General features: G+C 40.4%; 1 protein-coding gene across 1 annotated transcript; it reads left to right on the top strand.

Annotated features, from left to right (window-relative positions):
* Positions 1-25: 25 nt before the first annotated feature.
* Positions 26-21,395, top strand: sacm1la (SAC1 like phosphatidylinositide phosphatase a). Its single transcript, XM_035633737.2, has 20 exons — positions 26-178; positions 5,110-5,207; positions 10,090-10,164; positions 10,232-10,359; positions 11,685-11,834; positions 13,458-13,517; positions 13,612-13,645; positions 13,755-13,856; positions 14,003-14,088; positions 14,233-14,319; positions 14,400-14,468; positions 14,547-14,626; positions 15,648-15,746; positions 15,822-15,960; positions 16,445-16,514; positions 16,644-16,716; positions 16,818-16,911; positions 17,245-17,337; positions 17,429-17,486; positions 18,622-21,395. Exons 1-20 carry the CDS (start codon positions 150-152, stop codon positions 18,756-18,758), a joined length of 1,761 nt encoding a protein of 586 aa, XP_035489630.2. The 5' UTR covers positions 26-149; the 3' UTR covers positions 18,759-21,395.
* The last annotated feature ends 1,633 nt before the right edge of the window (positions 21,396-23,028 follow it).

A 23,028-nucleotide genomic window follows, 5' to 3' on the forward strand; every position in this document is an offset into this window, starting at 1 on the left:
TCGCGCATGTCATGGATGCCAGGTTATCCCGGGCTGGGAGGGAAAACCGCGTTTTAAGTGCTCCGCCCTCTCCGGGTTCTAACACTCGTATCTGGCAACACACAGAGAACCCACTGTGTCGTCACCGAGGTCAGGTAGACGGAGCGAAGATGGCGACCGCCTATGAGAGATACAATTTGTAAGTACACATACTCGAGTTCTTCCTTATTTCTTCAAATGCCTTGTGTTGTCTCCTCGTCCTGTAAAGGATCAATATGAGCTTACGCTTGTGAGCTGGGTGAAAGAGGAGCCGCGGCCAGAGGCGGCGACAGGTCGGATGACACAGCGACTGAAGTTCGCTGACAGGCTCGGCTGGTAGAGCAAGATGCGGTCAAGTTTCACTCCACACTCCGTCATTATGAAGTGGGTGTCTCGACACGCACGCACGCACACGCACACAGACACACATTAGGGCCTGATGAGGTTGTCCAGTGCGAACATCGAGACAGATTGCGTGTATGTCCGGTCTGTTGTAGATTCTGTTCAGAGATAAGCATGTGACAACTGCTTTATAACAAACATCAACTATTCCCTCGCGCTGATGACTAACGAGCCTGTTATGCTGCAACTTTGATTAAAGTTGACAGAGCTCTCTGTACTTTTCCAGACACACCCTTGTCGATGCTTCATTAGAATGTGAACTTAAAGGACAGTGCCACTCTTTTGCAGGCTGTAGGCCTGGGGCAGTGGGAGAGGTCGGCCCTCAGGCATGTCTGCCAAGGAGCCTGTATGAAGACAGCTGAAGTGGTTTAGAGCATGACAAAGTCAGTTTATAGGGACATGGATGGGTCAAACACTGGGCATTCACCCAGGATACTGGTGTCATGCCCCTTTTTATTTTCTACTTTTCTTTCTTGATTTTCAGTTTCCTTGGTTTAGGTTGCCCTTCTCCCGGAAAGCCTTTCAACAGTTACAAGAATTACACATGGATAGTAGCTGAGCCTTTATGATTGACAGTTGAGATTTATGCTGCGGTCCAGTTTACCTCGGAACTCGGACCGGGGTAGTGATTTTTTTCCGACTCGCATTTCATTTGCAATTTCCGACTCGGAGGGCGTAATTCGGTGTTCTGAGATCATGCTGGATCGATAAACCAGACTCCTGAGTTCCAAGTTTAACTGGAACGCAACATTACACACGATTGGTCAGGGTGTATTGGCGGCTTCAATGTCACGGCTCCACTCCATGACCACTAATGGTAAATGGTAAATTAACTGTATTTATATGGAGCTTTTCTATTCTTATTAACCACCCAAAGCACTCAACAGTACATGTCACATTCTCCCATTAACACACACATTCATAAGGTGCCTCTATATACAGCACTTTTTCTATCACACATCATTTACTCTGCCAGGACAGGGGCTACTTAGGGTTAAGTGTCTTGCCCAACTACACTTGGCACATGGACTGGTTTGAACCACCGACATGTGGTTGCCATCCAAGAGTGATAAGTTACATCAGGTTCATTGTATTAAGAGCTGAGCTCAAATGGCCAAACAGTTCTGATATAGGTGTAGTTATGTTCATTGTGTAAGGACTGAGTGGAGGCAGTGGAGATCCATCCTCTGTTAATCTTGTGGTTCAGAATGCAAATATTTGAGGGTCCAGGCTTGGTGTCATTTAGACTAGACAGTGCAAATGCTGTAGATACAGGTACAGAAGCATCATTGATGTTAACAGAGCCCACCTCCCCTCGTCTTACTGGAGTATTGTGTGCTGTCAGCAGGAAGTGCACTATCATGAACACGGATGCTGTGATGGATCCAGCTCTGTGTAAAGATGTGGTCTTAAAGGTCCTGTTGCTAAGTGAGCCTTAGTTGCATTGCATGACTTCAATCCAATCCCTACAACAGAAAGTATACTGTAAGAGTTTATTGAGTATGTAAAATATTAATTAAGATACAGGCCTGAGGCCTTAGTGTTTATCATAATGTTGGCTACGACTCTGTTTAAGAAAGATAAGAAAAGGAAAGTACAACATAGAATTGATGATTTGTTTAGCACAGGTGTGTTTACTATTGTATTAGTCACTTTGCGACCACTCTGATTTAAAGGGGCAGTAAGCTATTTTGGAGAAAGATTGTTTGTTGTTGATGTTTTGAAAACCAGATTATTTTCGTCGCACTATAATATTTGTTTATATTTACAAAAAGTCTATTTGACTAAAATTCCTTCCTGCCCCTTTAAATTGTGGTAACCTTTAATACTATTACTATTTCTGACTTTCAGACCGAACTCAGTCAGGTAATCTGAAAGTTGGGTTATATGCTACACTGAGAATCAGTGGTTTCTTTTAATATAAGAACAACCAAAGAAAATGGGCGAAAACATGCAAAAAGTTTGCTGGGTCCCGCAACAGTTTTTGTCTCAGTGATACTACTTTGTGTTTGTGGTGCACAGGCATGTTAAGTGTGGGCTGGATTACTTGAGGCTAACAATAGAGTGTTTGTGTAGCTCTGTCGCTGCTACAGCAGCTGAGAGCTTCACTACATCACCCTGATCTCCAGACGTCACTGTGGCTCAACAGATGTTTCCACTGCAGGGATTTAAAGCTGTATTTCTCAAACGTTCACCTTTCGTTGTGTGACCTAACTAACACATTGAATCAAGTGGTTTTATAGAAAAGCTATACCATACCAGGCCTACATTTAATAATCAACTATATCTCTCTATTGACTTTCTTTTTGCCTATACCAGTACTTGCTTTTTTCTTTTATTCTCAGACATAGGTCATTGTAGCGAAAGAGTGGTAAAATATAAATGAAGGTGCCAAGCTGGACAGTAAATGGTGCACATGGTCCACATGCCACTTGTCATCAGGGATGTTGCAGATGATAATGGGTTTAAAGCTGCTGTCGGTAGGATTGAGAGAAGTGTGGACATAGTCTCAGAATTCAAAACCCAAGACTCCTGCCCCCCCCCCCCCCCCGGCTGCACTTCGGTTCTGCCTCCACAGCTCCTCCCAGCCCTCTGTGCCCGTTCACGCTACCATGGCAACTGAAGCCAGGCAAGGTAAGTAACATGACGTTCCCACCGGTAAGAAGCTAACCTGAAGCTAACACAGACTACTGTCCACATTCATAGACTATAAGACATTTTTTTAGTTATCGTTGCCTCACGTTATTACCTGGGACTTTTTGTGAAAACAGCATCGTCAGTGTTTTTGAACGTGGGTGACTGTAAACCAGTTTATATTAGCTTGTTTACGTACTTAGCGTTAGCTAGCATGTTAGCTAGCATGTTAGCTACTGCAGTGTTACATGGTAGGCCTGTAAATGAATAGCTTTATCTTCACATACATCATTTGTTGCTTTGCAGGATGACTGATGCTTTTATCTATGTTTTATAACATTATTAGAGCTTTGAGACTGGTACACTGGACTCTGATGAGGAAGTGAACACGGCTGCTTCGACGAGCAGTCGAGCGAGGAGAAGAGGGAGTCACCTACGAGGCGCACCGGGCAGCGGCCATGGGAGACGGGGCAGAGGTCGGCATGTCAGGCCCACACCCGAGGACCTGGGAGCCGAAGACACAGCTGATCTTCATGTGTTGAGCCAGTTGGTCCCTGCCACTGGTTTCATCCCAAGATGGTTTAGCTTCAGACTGTGCTATATGTAAATACTGTGCAATATATTTTTTTCATTTCATTTATTTATTTCAAAGTTATATTTTAATATTCATGCAACTTCAGTATTTGCTTTGCAATAAAGTGTATTTTGAAAGTGATTGGTTTCTCATTGCATAAATATACAACAATGTGAAGATTACTTACTACTATCAATATACCTTTTGAATCAATTCAAGGCATTACAAATATATTTATTTGGGGTAATCAGATTCACTGGTTCAGTACTGCCGACGCAGTAGCTCAAAGAAAAGCATAAAAAAGTACACAATGATGTAATATTGTCAAGCTTTATTTTGCACATGATAAAATACAGTAGTTGTGTTGAATATTCCTTCCTTTACATTACATTACATTCATTTAGCAGATGCTTTTGTCCAAAGCGACTTACAATAAGTGCATTCAAACATCGGGCCATGACACACATACTTAGCATTTAGCATAGCACGGGATGTTACATTGGTGATAAAATAGTGAAGCTAAACAGTCCGACACAGAGAGTACAGACAGCGAGAGCGCAGACAACGACACACGCGTCTGGAAAACTTTAAAAACAGATTAGACCGCTTGGACACGAACATATTTTCAGCTATTATGCTACAAACACCGCTAACCAGTAGCTGTATCACTGTGGGCCTAGCAACTAACAGCCTGATTAGAACTAGCAGCCTAATTACCACAGCACAGTAGCATACGGTCACAGAGTGCGACATAACATGGAAAATAAAAGATAAATGAAACAGAGATAATTACCGGTCAAGCAGAACGCATCGTTTGTGAACCCTGTCGGTGTCGTTGCTTCTGTGAAGCCGCTCCGATGTTAACATCTGCTCGATCTGTTTCATTCTTTTTAGCTCATTATTGCTCGTGGTCTTTGTCGTATATGCAGTTTCTGGCAAAGGAGCCGGGCAGTTTTGTCGATGTGACGTGAGTCGTGACCGAGCGAGTGAGGCTGTGCACAGGTTCTGCAACGCTGCGCCGCTCGTACCCGGATGACTGACAGAGCGGAGTGACGCCCCTTGGCTGTGATTGGAGATTTTTGCTCGGACGCGGTGGATTCTGGCAAATAGCATTAAAGGCAGTAGGGGGAGGTGAATGACCCAGAGTCTGTCACATACGATCTGTCTCACATATTACTACCAACATCAAGTGAGAGTTTCAGCAAATATAAAAATAAAGTTATTTTTGCAAATCCTACCAACAGCAGCTTTAATGTAATATAACAAAAAATTAAATGGACCAAATTTGGATCGCTAAGAAGTCAGATTGGTGTAACACTTGACCTCTTGCTGTCTTTGCTGCTGTCACACGAGAAACTGATCTTTGTTTTGGAGCAGGAGAACAATGATGAGTGAGGGTTTGCTGAACCTGATTAGACATTTGCAAGCTGCAGTTCAATTCCTGGATAACTGAAAACTTTAACGTCTTTGTTCTTTTCTAGGCACACCACCCCAGAGAAGTTCTTCATCGAGGCCTGTGATGAAGGAGTTGATGCTGTGCTGGCAATCGACAGGGTCTCAAATGAGATGACCCTCACAGGTAGAAGGGCTTTCAAAGTTTAATTACTGTGCATCACTGACATTTGGTTGAGACACACTGTCTCAGCTGTCACCACCCTTGGACCCTCTGCTGCTCATCTCTGTTTCCACTCTCCAAGTGTATTAGCTAAGCATGCTTTTTGTTTTTATTCTCAGCCCATGTAGGACAAAACTGTACCTAGCTATCGATTGCCATATGAGGTAGTTGAATTGTTCTTGAGAGGTTTTCATCATATGGTAAATATCTGTTCAAATGGGAAGAGGATAAGAACCATACTGATGGACATTCTGAGTTTTGGTTTATGTCAAGTTATGTATTGATAGTGTAAAACCAATCAAACCTTCAACAGAGGGTTATGTTTTATTTGCTTGTTTGTTTGCGGGGTCACACAAAAACTACTCAACCAATTTCTATGAAATTTTGTGAACGGGCGGGGCATGTCTCATGGAAGAACCAAGGGGCCAACTCTGAGGCTGAGAAATGAAGCCTATGCGGAAGTGCTATAAACTGCAGTTCACTTAATGCCCGCTTGAGGCTGGCTCCAGAAAAGAGCAAATCCCCATAGAGCCCCATGTTAAAATGCCCAACTTTACAGCAGAATTAAACATGTTTACAGCCTGGTACAAAAAACGGTTTTGGTCCCAATGGCTAATCCCCCCTTCGTGACAACTGTGGGGGGGGTGAATTTTTTTATAACTCTCCCATTTATATTATATTAAGGTTTGAAATTCTGCATAATTAGGGGCGTGGAAACTTGAGTGACAGATGACGCCGCTGTTTGTTAGCCGCTCGGTGGTGGCTGGCCGCTGCCAGTGCTATGTGTCACCTGAGGTAATCCCCGGTCAATGGGACTTCTCGCCCCCGGTGTCGGAGCCTTGCGGAGAACATTTCAAGCTACTACCGGATGAATAATACGCCTGCTCTGCGGTCAGTCATCCCAACAGAGAAGTCCAGGAAGCTTGCGCTCCTGTTGTTTTGGTAAGTTAAATCATGGTGTTGTTCTGTGTTTGCAGTAATTAGCGGGTGTCGGTGTCTGCGCTCGGTACCTGGCTCGTTAGCTTAGCTTGCTAAATTGCTCATTAGCCAGCTAGCCTGGGGTTAGCCTCGAGCAAGACTCCGGCTCTGCTGACGAGGCGAGCGGGATCAACACGACACCAACATGAGCCGGTTAACAGGCGTCTGCGTGTGGTTGGAAAATATGGTCCACCACGTTAAATATGTTAGACGAACAATGCAATGTTAACGTAACATGAATGCTCACTGTCATGGCGCATTAAGGTATTTGTAATGCAAGTGTTGATGTCACATATCTGCATTGTTTCAGAAGATACCGTTAAGGTAGAGGATGCGCTGTGTTCCTGGTTGTGATGGTGTTTTTTTATTGCTCATGTATGGTAACTTAAAATGAAACAGAAGAACACAAACTCATATTTTTTACTAAAACCGACACGATAGATAGTTACGATGCAGTAATCCTGTGACCCCAGGTCCACATATGGTTTGTGAATAACTTAATGGTCATATTTTTCCCAAGTGAAACATGAGAACAATTGTGCCCGTAAGATTTGATAACAATTAAATATTCTATACATACTGTACTGTACATTCACTGTGTTGGTAGAACACTGTTAAATCTAAAACTACATTCAAATACAGTTGAATATCTATAAAACACAAGCACACAAACCTCTTTATTTACAAACTTGTCTTACTATTTTTTATTTGTGTCTTTGTTATTAGGGAAGGACCTGCCTGAAGGAGTCCACTGTGCTGACCATGTTCTGTCTCCAAGAGCAAAGAAGAAAAATGAATCACTCAGTACTTATCATTACATGTACTGTTACACAGCTTTAAAAATATATTTAAATCACACAAACCTGTTATTGCTTAAGGCTTTATCTGTAATGTATGAGTTATTTGTCAATTAATAGTCAGATTTGAATGTGAAATCTCACATATTCAGTCCGTATTAAAGATAAAAATAGTTAAAATATAAACATAATTTATTAGCCAGAACCAGAAGTTATAGATTAACTCTTAGATTTATTTTAAGTGAAGGTACAAAACACAAAAAGGTGGACAATATTAAAATTAAAGAACACATTTAATATACAGACTGGGCCTGTGCAAACGGTAACAGCTGAGCTCAGAATGACCCCAGAGCTGCAGAGTCCATGTGGTGGGAGGAGAAGGGGATACAGTGTGGGACTGTAGGGGAGGGGAAGAACAGAGGTAATAAGTGTTGTAGCTATAGCTGGTATTTTTTATCAACATTGATGAACATAAAATAAACTCAACATTGTCCATGATAGTCAGGGACATGTTTAGGCTTAACAAAGTGTGACCTGAAGGAAAAAATTCAATAGCAGTGACACTGCCAACTATAGCAGTTACAGGTCCCATTCACAAGATGCTGGAGGTGAGTCTGCTGCAGGTCGTCTTCATATGGACCAGCCTGATGCTGCTGATCTCCCTCAGGTTGTCGTCACCACAGTGGATGATGAGGACGTCAGCTGCTTCTCTTCCTCACTCTCTCTCTGAACACCTCGGCGGACAAACTCATCACCACGTCCACATTGTGACTGTAGGATTAAAATGAATAAATGAGTGAAAAAATTGAAGTCTACTAAAGAGTGTAGCTCACATTTTTATGTTGACAACACTGTTATGTCACAAATGTAGGATAAAATAGAACTAAAGAGCTACATCTCAGAATATAGATGACAGTCTCTAATACTTTATATTTAGACAGGCTATATAACTGTAAAGTGAAGCAGCCACGACTGGTACTGGTTTGTTTTGTGCAGCTAGTGGAAGCATCACAGGTGAACTGAACAACAACCTATGTGCTGGAAGTAATAAACATCTTGTAACAAATATAAAAGTGCCTTTCTTACAGTCATAATCAAAGTGATAATCTGACAGTAATGTCTATAGTAGTACAGGTAAGGTAGACTACCACGGACTAATGTCAGTGTGAAAACTTGATCTGTGCACCATTTACGACAGTGGAATGGGGAATTATAGTTTTTCTGTTTTCTTGTTTGGTGTATGTGTATGTCCCTTAAGGCCAAAATAAATAAATAAATGACAATAATAACTAAGACTACAAGCCAGTGTCAATCAAACATTTACTGTATGCCAAGAACACTAACCATCACATTTTACCTTCTGTTTAGTTAACGTTTATTTGATTTAATTTATTAGAATCAAAATATAGTGGTGCACAATACCACTTATACAAATAAAAAAAAACTTAATTTTTAAGACTTATAATTTCAGTAACAAATATTTATTTCAAACGTTGTTCCAGTGTTACTTATCACGTGTAACGTTGGCTGGGACGACTGGTACCGGAGCTCACGATACCGCAGACAGTACCGACCCGGTGCAGCCTCGGGGCCGCGGCGCTAGCCTAGCTTATTAGCCTAGCTCCTTAGCCTCAAATAACTAGGAAGCTTGGACGTAGGTGTGCGTGTTTCAGCGACCGGTCCATCTTTATGTCCATATTTGGATTAGCCGGGTAAAGGAGGAGTCAGGCCCTGCCAAGATGGCGACGGCTGAGCCGCTGCGGAACCGCCCACTTTGGGCTTCAAAACCGGCCTGCAGAAACCAATGGGTGACGTCACGGACGCTACTTCCATGTTTATATACAGTCTATGGGAAGAACCCATGAAATCCAGGGATTTTCTCTCTTTCTTTAAGGCGAGAAGGGACATTACAAATAATATGTGCGAAACGTCAATATGTGCCCAACCTATGCTTTCCCCAGGTCCACACTAAGTTTCTTCAAAACCATGTCATCATACTGCATGTTGACCCTAAGTACCCAGGACTTTTTGTCTTTTTCAAGGAACAAAAAGCCTGCTTCAGGCTATTGGTTGTCTGCATTTCCACCATGCAGGGCTCGGCCCACACTAATATGTTTTTAATTCAAAACACAATTAATTGAGACAGGCATTTTACCTCATTATAATAAACGATCTTCGTCCATACTCACACTCCTGCCAGCACATATTGCATGACCATTCATGTCCACTGGTCGTGTATATGTACACGTGTAAACAGGAAGCAGATTGTCTCTGCAGCTGGTTGATGAGGTACAGAAAATTCTACGAATGAGGAACAGCGATGGTGAAATGAGCAGGAATCATAAAGTGGTATAAAATTGCAGTCAATTTAACAAGAGACAAATGACTGACATGTGAAAAACCTAACCACTTTCTGGTCTGCTGTGTTGTTGTCTTTTTTTGTTGTTGTCCATTTTAAGGTTTTTAATCTTCCCCCATCACTGTTGTACAGTGTATATAACACTCAGTTTGCATAACTTACAAGAGATTACATATATTTTGTCATTGCGAGGTGTCTCTTTCCAATTCTCTCTGGTTAACCTCAGTAAGGCCTGGACTCGTCTGTTCGTCTGTCATTCGGTTTCCTCTGTAACTCCATGTGTTGATGCACAATGAAAACTATATGCAGCTACACATTTTTAAAACTGTCGCCTGAAATAAACTTCTGGAGTACTTGGCCCATCAGAAATATTCAGCGCTACCGCCCCAAAGGTTCCTGTACTTTTGGAGAGTACTATCCTCAGGGATCAAAGTTCTTTAGTTTAAACAAAGCAATAATCATATGGTTCCTCCTTATTCTGTAAGATATGTTATTTGTTTAAGACACCATAGGGTTTAAACATTAATCATGATCAAGATAACATTCCATAAAAGCATATGGGTTATTAATTATTTTTGTCTTATCAATCTGCCTTATGTTTAATAGCTGAAGCACATAACATGACAATGAGAATCCAGATTAAATACAAAGTTAGGTTTTAACTCATTATTTAATAAAGCATCTAACTTAAACCACTGTGGTGCTTTCACAGGTAAAAAGGATGTTCCTCCGTTGGCTGTCACCAGGCCTATATGTGGCTTCATGGGAACCATTCGCCTAGTTGCAGGTAGGTTCCTTTGTAATGAAATGTTGTGTTGTCAGAGCTCTGGTGACTGACCACTACAACCACACAGGTATGTACCTGATCGTCATCACTAGGAAGAGGAATGTGGGCAGCCTCCTAGGTCATGCTGTGTGGAAGGCTGTGGACTTTGACGTCATCTCTTACAAGAAGACAGTGCTGCACCTCTCAGAGATCCAGGTCAGGATAATTGTTCATTCAGTGCTGATTCTGTAGAAAAATACACTTGTGTTAACAGCGTCCACCGCTGCAGATTCATCATGTTTCACCAGATGAAACCATGCAGTGGTGTGTTGGTTGATATTAAATCTTTTCCACACAGGAACTGTTTGACTTCGAAGATGCCTATCAATATCTGAACCCCATCAGAAGTGAAAAAACATTTGAACATTTCTGAAGTGGTCTTAGCTTGCTTGGCTGGCAGTTTTCCTTTGTTTCTAGTCCAAACTCTTTTAGGACCAAATATTGCTTGACTGGTGATCTGGAATACCAGGCATTTTCCTGGTAAAAAACAAAGAAGGGGGGAAAAAGAGAAACTTTTTTTTCTGCAAACCACTGACTTATAAAGCAGGGGCCGCAGCACATTGGTTAATTTTCTATACTGACACTGGGCTGACTGGCCCAATTATATCTCTTTCTTGGCCCCCTAGAAGAAAGGACATAACCATCAAGAAGTGGTTTGGAAATTCAGACAACTTGTTAGGGTGTTTCACAGACGTATATTCTCTCTGACTGAGACCTCCTGTTTCAGGATCCTTATTCTTTGTCTAGAATCTGATTTCAGTAGAGCAAGCAGTGCATTATTAATCTCTTGCCCCTTCTATTTTAGTATATGAATTAAAAAATCAGCCTTGTCTAAAAGCTTTATAACACTGTGTATTCAGTGTAGAAATAACAATGGGACATAGTGGACTGTAGATTAGAAACTGTAGACTAGTAGAAACGGTAGTCACATGTGTAAGTATTTTCCCTGGAAAAACAGGACAGCAAAGAGTTGGTGGAATGTGAGGAATCTTAGAAAGCAGATGGAGAGAACTTCACTCTCTGTGGTAACTGGCTTAGCAGCCAGGTCCTGTTAGAGACAAACACAATCACTGCATCACACAGTCATTGCAGCACACACCACACCTGCCCAGGCAAAGGTTCATAACAGTTGGTGTGTGTGTTTGTTGAAAGGGAATTCTGTCCTTATGTGAATAAGATACGATAATAACATAATTAATAATAAAAATGACTTATTTTTATTCTGAACTTGGTGAGTTGGAGAAACGTGAAATATTTTGTTATCATCTTTCCAAATTTTTTACTTTTGGCAGTTTGATACAGTAAATAAGGGCCGTGGGCCCATTTAAGATTATAGTGTAATTTTTCTGTGATAAATACATACAGTAGAGTAGATAGATTCCCAGACACATATAGTATAAGTTCAGGTTCATTAGTGCACACTTTCCTGCACTCTGCAAATTGCATCCTTGTGAATTTTCCTGTTTTCTTTCCTCCTCCAGTTACAGGAGAATAAGACCTTCCTGTCAATGATTAACAATGTGCTGACGACAGACGGCTTCTACTTCTGTACTGACTACGACCTGACACACACTCTGCAGCGGCTCGCCAACACCAGCCCTGACTTCCAAGAGATGAGCCTGCTGGAGAGGGTGAGATATGCAGTAAACTGCCTTGCACACTATAGCCATGTGTTTACCAACTTTTCATGTAGGGCAGGGATTCTCAACCTTTTCTACTTTAAGGCCCACCTAATCATACTTGCAACGGGACAGGGCCATTAAAAAAAAGATCCCAAATGAATCTAATCTAATCCAACTAATTTATCTATTTTAATAATCAAATTTAATATTCTGTTCTAAATGTATTAATGGAATACAACTACACCACTCTCTCTTATACAGGTGGGAGCCTGAATTCAATAAATACAATAAAAACAAACTATGAACTGCTATACTATTGCATTTGTAATTGTATGGGTGTGCCAGAAGCCAACATAAAACAATAAAAGCACAGCATTCTCATTCAAAAGGGATTTATCATATGAAAGTGTATAGCCTATTAACACAACAAGAAGTAATGATTCAATAATTGCCATAGCAAACAAGGAAGTAATTAAAACTAGAAAGTGCACTCAAAAGTGTACAGAAAAAAAATCAAAGAAACATGCATAAATAACTCTGAATCCATTAATAATTCAAAATAATAAATAAAATAAAGTTAGTTAATGATAGTTACTTGTTGTGTCAATCACTAGAATAAGGACATTTCAATTGTATAAACTATGGCAGGAGAGCTAACATTAAACAGAACAAGAACATGTGTTGAGCTGTTTTCATCTTTGGTGTGTCAATACCAGTAGTTATTCACCATATCTGTGATAAACATAAACACATAGCACTTACTAAGAATTTAATATTCCCATTGTAAAATTTTCTCAACATAACTGTATAATCCTATTTATTTAACAAAGTTAATACATGCATGCATGTTGACAGCAGTCAATGAGATGCTTGAGCTTGTCTCTCAGATGCTCTGGGTGGGATGTGGGAGAGGCTGACTCTGAAGTTGGATTTCTCCAGGGTTGCTCTCAGTCTGTTCCGGGTCTTGGTTGTGGCCACAAAACACAATCCTGATTCACAGGAACTTCACAGCTCTCAAGGCTAGGCAAGGGTATTAATTTGAAACAGCGATCCAGAAAATGCTCAGGTATACTTTGGCAACTTAAAGCTGGTGTCTGCTGAAACTTCCAGGTGCTGGGATTCCAAATCTGTGGGCAGGGCAATGTCATTTGCAATGTGGTCCACAGGAAATGGCTCCAAGATCCACAGATTTCCTTCTCTGGGATCCTCAGAGAAATATTTCTCAAATTTCTCTGTCAACTATACAACTATACTCAGGCGCTTTACAAATAAAATTGAACTGAATTGAACTGTGAGAGATGCTTGGATATGAGTAATGTTCACGTGTGGGGAGTTCTCCAATATTTCACAGTGGAAACATGTCCATCTTCTCCTCCTGGACCCTCTTGGACAACCTTGTAAAGCACTTTGTTAAGAAAAATGTTTATTATTATATTTTAAAACTACTGCTTGCTAACACAACAATGGTACAATAGATTCTACGCCTATGAAGGTTGTAATGTTCAGTTGAATCCAAAAAATTATCATTATTATAAAGAGTAATCTAACAATTTAAAAAATGGTCAGGATTATAAAGTGTTACCGTATGCTTATGCTTGTGTGGCTGACGAATGTTGTGTTCATGTTGTTCAGGCAGATCAGAGGTTTGTGTGGAACGGGAACCTCCTGAGAGAACTGGCTGCACAGCCAGAGGTAACCATCATCAATGCTTTTCTTCATTCATCCCAGTTAATGATTTTGTATTTATTGTAATTTCATTGCTATGTGTGTGACTTTTTCCCCATAGCTGCATAAGTTTGGACTTCCTGTTGTCCATGGATGTATCCTTGCCACTCAATGTCAAGTATTTTCAGATTTTCTCATGAGATGAGATGAGAGGGGTTAATATAAGATCTTCACTTGAGCCTTTCCTTGACCCCCGTGGTCCAGTCATTGTCATGAAGCCATGTCGTATAAATGGGAAGATCTTTGAATGGATCCTTATATCCAGGAGAAGCTGCTTCCGGGCTGGTGTCAGATACTACGTTAGAGGTATGACAAATAACAACCGAAAACCTGAAGCTTGGAACTAAACCTTTGTCAATCTTTCACATATCTTTCACATTTACATAAACAGCTGTTGTATAATCTTGTGTTCTGTGTTTCTACCTCATAAATGAGTTATGCTGTCTCCACAGGTATTGACTCTGAAGGCCATGCTGCTAACTTTGTGGAGACTGAGCAGATAGTATTGTATGAGGGAGCAAAGGCTTCATTTATCCAGGCAAGTATGATAGGTTGGTCATACTCAAAGACTTAAATGAGGGATCCCTTTTCTGTGCCACTTTTAGTTCAGGTAATAAAAGCATTTGAGTTTAAGAAGTAGAAGATTTCAGAAGTTACTTATTGACTTGTTTTCCATCCCCAGACGCGAGGCTCCATGCCATTTTACTGGAGTCAGAGGCCCAACCTCAAATACAAGCCTAAACCTGTAATCAGCAAAACCACCAATCACGTAAGAGGAGGTTTTGTGTTTTTTTTAACAATAGTGATGGGTGTGGAAATTGGATGCTAACCACTTCAACCTTTGTGCAGATGGATGGTTTCCAGAGGCATTTTGACTCTCAGCTCCTCATCTATGGGAAACAAACCATACTCAACCTGGTGAGGACCATTTTCATTATTAGCAAATATAAGAAAGACACTTGAGACTCTCAATTTGTGAATTCTTATTTTTTTCAGGTGAATCAGAAGGGCTCAGAGAAGCCACTTGAACAGGCCTTTGCCAAAATGATGTCAGGCATGAACAATGGTATGCTCAAGTAAGTGTCACGCAATGCATTATCCAGTTTCCTCATTCATGATGTCAATGAGTAGGCCTGCAAGTACAAATATGCCACAGTGGTCTGGGTCTTATTCTGCTTCTTTGGACCTCTGCCAAAGAGGTGATGTTTCCACCCCTTTCCGTATGTTTTTTTGGTTGTCAGCAGGATTACACTAAAACAACTGAATGGATTTCCAAGTTATGGGCAAAGAAAGAACCTGTTAAATTCTGAGGCAGATCCAGGAATTTTTAATCACTGAAAGGAGCAGTAAGGGATTTCAATTCAGTACACTTTTGGTGCGGACCAAGCAACACTGTGCAGTTTTAAACCTCACTCCTCGGCAGTCTTTATGCTGTGGACAAGACACCTCAGTTTTAATTGCGCCTGACGGCAGTGTCGGCAGTGTATGAATGATGTGTGAAAGCTAAAGGGATTTTTTATGGAAGCACTGTATGAATTTGTGTGTGAGAAATCTGCACCATTTCTTTTGTTTTCGATTTACAGAACCAGGGCTCAGGCTCTGTAACACAAAACCGACAGTTATAGTCTCTATTTTCAAGTCTTCTCCACTGATGTTCATTTAGTAAATTATGTCAATTATTTCCATTTAAATTAAAATAGACGATAAAGCACAGTATGCATTGGGGCGTGGATACGGAGTGATTGGTGGCTAGTACCATGCAATGGGTGAAGGTCACAGGTGTAGGTGGACGTTCAGTGGAAAAACTCCGTCAGGCCCATCACCGGCTTCGCAAATATGTTTACTTCTGGTTTCAAGCAACGAAGACCGCGCCGACCAAAAAGCAGGGTTGCCACTTGGTTTTAACCAGTTCTTCGTTATTAGAGTGTCCCTGCCTTTCCTCTGGTGGTAATTTCCCATGAATAATGCATACAGGGATGTTTTTTTATTTTTCATTTTTTACATTGATAGGTGTGAGTGCCTCTGTCTTCGGTAACCTGATGTCACTGATGTTTTAATGATAGGCTCACTGTAGGACATTGTCTCTTCCGTCCTCAGTTACATAGCTTTCGACTTCCACAAAGAGTGCAGCCACATGCGATGGGACCGTCTGCAGATCTTAGTGGATACTGTCACTGAGACACAAGACGAATACTGGTAAGATACCAAGTAACACTTCTGGGATGTATTTGTATACTGTGAAAGAGTATTCAGATGTGTCTCTGTGTGTAGCTACTTCATGGTGAACTCTGATGGGAAGACGTTGGCCCAGCAGAGAGGAGTCTTCCGCAGTAACTGCATGGACTGCCTGGACCGGACCAATGTCATCCAGAGTCTACTGGCCCGACGCTCTCTACAGTCTCAGCTCCAGGTATTCTTAAGCCCACTGCTGCTGAGCCTCCTAGAACAGCAACATTATCATACATTAATTTTTAATCCTGTTATCATTTTTAGAGTCATTTTAGACCGTTGTATGGATGTTCGGTAGAAGTTAATCAGTAATGAGAGAAGAGTGAACATCATGCCATCACTTCATGGCAGACATACAACACATATATTGTATGTTAAATACATTAAAATGGTAATTAACTTTGTACAATGTTAAATAAATCATGTCAATAAAATAAATGTAAAATAATAAAAATCCCAAACTTACTGTTTTCCGTCATGTCCGTCAGAATTTGCATCAAAGTTAAGTAGTTAATTAGTTTTTTTTATTGATCAGCGACGCATTGTAATATTTCAAACACAAAGATAGTGATTTGTGCAGATCTAGGTTGGTATGTATTTTTAGTCACTTTGGGAATAAATTGCATTTGTGAATCTGACTGACCAGTATGTGTTGTTGTGGACAGAGGATGGGCGTCTTGAATGTGGGCCAGCAGGTTGAAGAGCAGGCTGAGTTTGAAAAGATCTACAAGAATGGTAATTCTTGTTCTTGTGTCTATTGACTGTAAGCATGTGGTGTGTGTGTATAGTAGAAAGTGTAACCTCCCTGTGTGCTCTCAATGTTCACTGTGTGTGTGTTTGTGTGTGTGTGTGCTCTCTAACCAGCATGGGCTGACAATGCCAATGCTTGCGCTGTACAGTACGCAGGAACTGGAGCCTTAAAAACAGACTTCACAAGGTACAGTGCTGTAACGCCCGATACCACATATCAGCTGACTAACACGCCCCCTGCAGTGTTGTCGTCATGGCTGCTGTTTAATCAAAGTCATGCCTCATCAGGACTGGGAAGAGGACCAGATGGGGGCTTCTGATGGATGGCTGGAACTCCATGATCCGCTACTACAAAAACAACTTCTCTGATGGATTCAGACAGGTATGATGTCTGCAACATGATTTATTGTATGTACCATTTCTGAAGAAAATCCCACAATGCCAGAAAACAGTGCTCAGAGATCTCTGCTGTAAAATAAACTAAACATGGAGAGAGAGAGAAAGCACCATGTTAACCGATTGGATAAATATGCCTTGTCTACAGCAGCATATTGGAACAGGATTGTGGTGAAATGTTGTAGTTCCAGAAATTAAGAAGAGCATTAAGTTCTACATAAGTTGTCTTCTCTTGTAATAATTCTGATTCTTTGCATCTGTCTCTTGCTCGTTCCACGAACTCCAAACCAGGTGTGACATATAACTTTGCTGCTTTCAGGATTCCATTGACCTGTTTCTGGGTAACTTTGCTGTTGATGAATCAGACGGACCCACTCCCCTTCGTGTGCAGAAGGACTGGAAGTTCCTCACGGTCAGTCCATCAGTATTAACTCCAACTGTTGTCGGCAGCTGTGACTGTGACTTCTCTGTCTGATCCAGTCAATACATTTCTTGTTTTGCAGCTGCCCATCATTATGCTGGTGGCATTTTCCATGTGCATCGTGTGTCTTCTCATGGCTGGTAGGTTCCTCTCTACTAAAGAGCAGCACTAGAAATCCTATTCTGTGAATTATATTGTTACATCTTATAAATGTTTCTTCCCCATTCATTTAGTTACTTTAGTCCTAAAACATTTATGAATATCGTTAGTAGTGTTTTGTTAATAGTGACTTCGACACTTTTGTGTGGTGGCAAGGCCTGTTGTGGAAGAAACCTGTACAATAGACTGGGTTCTATCACCCTAGAAATTACACACTACATAATGTTTCAGCGTGCTTGAAGTTTTTTTTTTACCCATTCTAAGGCTCTGGCCACACTAACAAGTAGACCTCCGTCTAGACGAGCATTCTCCATCCACACTAACACACCTGAAAACATCACGTGAACATTCATGTACATTAGTCATGTTTGTGCCGGTGTAAACAGGAGGCACATTGTCTTCTCTGCAGCTGGTTGCTCACATGGTGAAAAGTAACAGCAGGGATTTCTTTTCTGGCAGCAACAGTGAGGTGGAACTGTTACTCCTGACTGATAATCAGGAAGCGAATGTGGGCGTCTGACAAAAAAAACAACTATCCAAGGTTTTTCAAAATAAAACGGGCCCAGCAGCTTTTCCAAAAGTCTCAGTTTTAGGGGCTGGGACAAGCCAGGTGTTTCAAACTAAAACACATTGGTGTGGACGGAGCCTAAATAACCTCCAGACCAAAACTCAACTGGTGGTGTGGCCAAAAATGGGAGAACCAGAGGTTGAGGTAATTAATCTAAATAGGAGTTGTAAATTAGTAATACATATTTTATTGTCATAAATGGACAGGATTGTAATTACTGACCAGGTGTGTACTGGGTTTTGATGTATACTATACGTTCACGCACACATGTTAACTCTTGTTGTATAATGTGTATACGTCAAACACTGTGCTTGGACTGGGTGGAAGGGAAGTTCAGTGTATCAGTCTCTTAGAGATTGTGATTTAAAAGAGAAATAAAGGTTGGTCAGTATAGGTCGTGGACCAGCAGTAATTGTTGAGGAGCCGATCTACTGCGCCAGCGCCTGCACGTTGAGAGCAGCATGTCAACATTGGCTTCAGTCCTTTAACTATTTCCACAGCACAGCAACACAGTACACCAGCATACATGACCTCTGCTTGTCTTCCAGGTGACACCTGGACGGAGACGCTGGCTTACGTGATGTTCTGGGGGGCTGCTAGTGCCATTACAGCCACTATCATCTTGTTTAACGGCCAGGACTTTGTGGACGCCCCCAAGCTGGTTCACAAGGAGAAGATGGACTGAGTGTGAGTGTGAGTGTGAGTGTGAGTGTGAGTGTGAGTGTGTGTGTGTGTGTGTGTGTGTGTGTGTGTGTGTGTGTGTGTGTGTGTGTGTGTGTGTGTGTGTGTGTGTGTGTGTGTGTGTGTGTGTGTGTGTGTGTGTGTGAGTGTGTGAGCGAGCAGCTGGGTCCACTAGGCTCATATACCTCGTCATTGTCACCATGTTCTGCCCCACGTCTGGACTCTCGACCCATCGGCTGTCTCCACACTGCCTTGCAGACTTTCTCATCCACAGCACACGTAACCTTCTTCAGTGGCACTGCACACACTCCTCTACATGGTTTGAATCACCGTCTAGATTTTCTTTTCTTGGTGTTAGCTTCTTGGTTCTACACAGGGTCTACTGTCAGCTGTTTCACTACTGCTCATTTTTAACATTTAAAATCTACGACAGAGGATTATGGATATATATATATATATATATATATATATATATATATATATATATATATATATATATATATATATATATATATATTTATTTTATTTATTTTTTTTGGGCAGGGGGTATTCAGATTTTTATCTTAGAAATCTGAGACTAAAGTAAGACTTTGCCTCAATCCTCTCCTTGCTTCATTCATTGATACATTTTGATCCTTTGTGTGGGTAAATGCTCCAGTCACTCACATGTTGATGTGGTGTTTGGCAGATTGTGTACATTGACGTGTCAGAGCTTTGTGCTGATGGAATTATTTTGATGTGTTTTGAAGGGGTGTTGAAACCAAAACGGTGAGCTGAAAAAAAGAAAGAATATGAAATAATTAATTTTATTCAGATATCACCTTTAAAAATGCAGTTATTCAGTGTGTTACAAAATAAACAAACATGTAACCTTCAGAGAGAGAAAAACAAACTAAAAATAAATAAATATATATCATAAAATATCAACAGATTTAGTGAAAATCCGAGAGAATAAGCTGTGTAGCACTAAATAGATTGGGAAGAATTGTTCATTTTAAAATATTTGATTATTGTAGCTTAAAATATATTAAATGTAATTGATCATATTCAGTCCAGAAGATTGTTCCCTTAATGTCAATAAATCACCTCAACATGCACATACTGAAACATGTATCTACAGAATGAATGGAGCACAGTACGTCTCTCTATTAAGCTATTAAACAGTAACAGAGTATTGATGATGATTGTGCTTTATTAATTGCTCCGTGCTCTACTCACCATCTAACACTGGTGAAATGTGCTGCCTGCAGACGCAGATTTATCCACTTGTATTGAGTTTTGTTTCTAGCCAGGATCCAGATGTCTGCAGCTCATCACAGGTTTAGCATTGTGCCCATTCATGGTTGTTTTTAAACTTAAGTGGTTGGAGAAGAAATTGATAATTGTAGACAGGGTTGAGAAAATCTCTACTTGGCCATGTCCATAAAAATTTCAGCAGAAAAATTGCGAGAACAAAGTTGACAAGCAGGATGTGCAGGTTGTCACAAGTCGATTTACAGTAAAGAGCTCTGGCATTTTTTTTTCCTTGATCAGCTTGATAAAACTTGTAGTTGTTTGTTTGATCCTAGACAGAAGTTGTCTGTAAAACATACTGTTTTCTTTAATCGTGTCATGATAAGTTAGAGCTGATTGTCTTCAGACCGCCGATTACTATGTGTGTTCAAGTTTCATCTCATTACCTTGAGAACCACTACAACACATGGTTCACTCACTGAGCTATTTTAATGCCCTCAAAAAGGCATAAATTCATATTGTTAGGGCAAATGTATTTATCTGTTGCCTGATGATTCATCACATTTATGTTGAGTATAAGAACCTGTACTGCCGCAGACATCTCAACCCTGCCTGCTGCAACTCTGTGGACATTTTTCTACCAGTGTTCATCATGGATGTAACCTGCTACTGAGCTCTATAGGAAAAATAACAAACTCATTTTCATGTTCAGTGTATTGTCTCTCTTCCCTGGGTAAACGGTCAGTCAGTGAGCAGAAAAGCACACCTCTTAAAATCCTGGGTGTTTGTTAAAACGTCTGGTACCAGACTAGTAGCAGGCTAATCTGTCGACTACAGCGGGTTTGAACAGAATTTTACCTTTGTAGGTCTTATGGTGTCTATCTTAGTTTCCCTGGCTTGTCTGCCCCAGTGTCTGTTTTTTTTCACTGTCACTGGGCTCTGAGTAAGAACATTTCTAATTCTACACATTGGGGCTTTATTTCTCTTTCTGATGTTATCTTAAATAAATTAATCATCAATCCTCATGTTTAAAAGCAAGTGTTGTCTTAGACGAGGACAGTCTGAGGCCTGCACATAACATTGTTACTATAATAATAACCCATATTATTACAAGATCATTAATTCAATGTCTTATCATGGCTGTCTTGAAAAATTATAGTAGCACCACTTAAACATATGTTACTGAATGTAGATAGTAGTAGATAATTATGCTGTGGTCAAGTCAGATCAATTTACATAATATAAATCAACATAATGATTGACAGGGATTAATTTGGGATCATAGTCATTTCTGAGTCAGGGTCTATATTCTGCCATGTTTTCACTCTGGTTCACACCTGCCCCTCAGTGGAGACGGCACGGACATTTGAACCTTTCATATCATTAAAGATCTGATCAGACTTTGAAACCGTCCTCTGTTGTTGATTTGGTCACCTTGTCTCTTGGTCTCTTCGCGGGTGTGACTCTTTACCAAATTGCACACATCCATAGATACCAGTATGTTAAATATGCCAGATTGTTTTTTCTTTTTTCATCAAGATCCATGCATTATTCTCTGGGAAATCTATGGGAATTTTAAAAAGTCCTTTTTCACAATGTTGAAAGAAAGAAACTGATCAAAGTTCTGTACGGAGCTGGGCAAACATTTTATAGGTTCTTTCTTGGCCCATGTCCCATCCTTCCACCAAGTTTCATGGAAATCTGTTTTGTAGATTCTGTGTAATCCGGCTGACAATAGCATACAAAAATTGACTGGGTTGAAAAGAAAACAAACTAATAATGATATTTGTACTCAACAGGTACATAAACAGTATGAAGGACAAAAAATTTACTTAAGTATAAATGAATAAAGAAATAATTAAATACACAAATAAATAAATAATTAAATACAGTTTGCGATTAAAAGGGCCATTTCTCTATTTCTACATTTATTTATTTATTTATACATACATTTTTACATTTATTCATTTCTGTGTCAGTGTATAAATTGTAATCAGGTAGGCAGGGCTTAATTCAGTCTTAAGCCTGATTAGTTACAGCGGTGTGATTATCGGAACTGCCTTTAGCTCAGTAAACAAAAGTAGTAGATACTCAGTTCTACTGTACCATGACGTTAACATGACCACTTAAGGTAATCAAAAGTGTTGTTGGAGATATGGCAATTGATTTAGAATCATTAGCAAACGATTCTGACAGAAATGCAGCCACGGACCATGTCCAGTTAGGTTCAGTTTGGCACTGATCTGGATGTAGAGGTTGATGCTGCTTTGCTACACAATCTACAAGATTGTAATAACATTCTGCCAAGTCTGTCTGGTTTGTATTTACTCCACAGTGCACCAGGAAGTACCTAATGTAGGTCTAAGAGTACTTGACTTTTATTTGACTTAAATTAAATAATCATACAAAATAATCCACATGAGCTGATGTAAAACTTAAAAGTATTCATATAAAATAATAAGAGTTTGGGGGCCTTAAGCAGCTCCTTCAGAAACAGACTGCTGCACCCTCAGCTTCTGATTGGGCAGTTAACACAAGTGATGTTTACGTACTGCACAGTGTTGTGAGGTGCAGTCTGCACCATTGTTTTTTTCAATTCACAGAGCCAGGGCTAAGCCGAAAACCCAGATTTTTTTTCGGTGCACACACAAAAGCGACAGCTAACAGCTGGTGTGGAAATATTCGCAGATTTTTACAAAACGTGTACCACTTTAGAATCGCTTACTGCCCCTTTAATACAGGTACAGCCAGAAACCATGAAGATCTATTGTATGAAATGTAGGAAATTAAAGAGCAAAATGTAGGAAATTAAAGAGCAAACACACTGGCAAAAAAAGGCAAAAAAGGAATTGTTAAAATCAATGATAAATTATCAAAAAACAGAGAGAAATGGCATCACGTGGAAACATATCGCTAACGAATGGCAACAGCACTGGGCTCAGGAGATAAACATTCAACACACTTCAAAATAAAACAGGCAGTGTAAGAAACCGGGGAGGAGACAGAAAAGAAGAGATTATACTAACAAGATTAAGAATAGG

Source organism: Scophthalmus maximus, chromosome 5 (genome assembly GCF_022379125.1).
Source record: "Scophthalmus maximus strain ysfricsl-2021 chromosome 5, ASM2237912v1, whole genome shotgun sequence".
Taxonomy (NCBI): domain Eukaryota; kingdom Metazoa; phylum Chordata; class Actinopteri; order Pleuronectiformes; family Scophthalmidae; genus Scophthalmus; species Scophthalmus maximus.

Excerpts from the sequence above, each read along its gene's own strand:
- sacm1la (XM_035633737.2), top strand. The coding sequence starts at position 150 with ATGGCGACCGCCTATGAGAGATACAATTT. Across the intron at positions 16,717-16,817 it reads TTAAAAACAGACTTCACAAG|GACTGGGAAGAGGACCAGAT; the intron begins GTACAGTGCTGT and ends ATGCCTCATCAG. Across the intron at positions 17,338-17,428 it reads AGGACTGGAAGTTCCTCACG|CTGCCCATCATTATGCTGGT; the intron begins GTCAGTCCATCA and ends CTTGTTTTGCAG.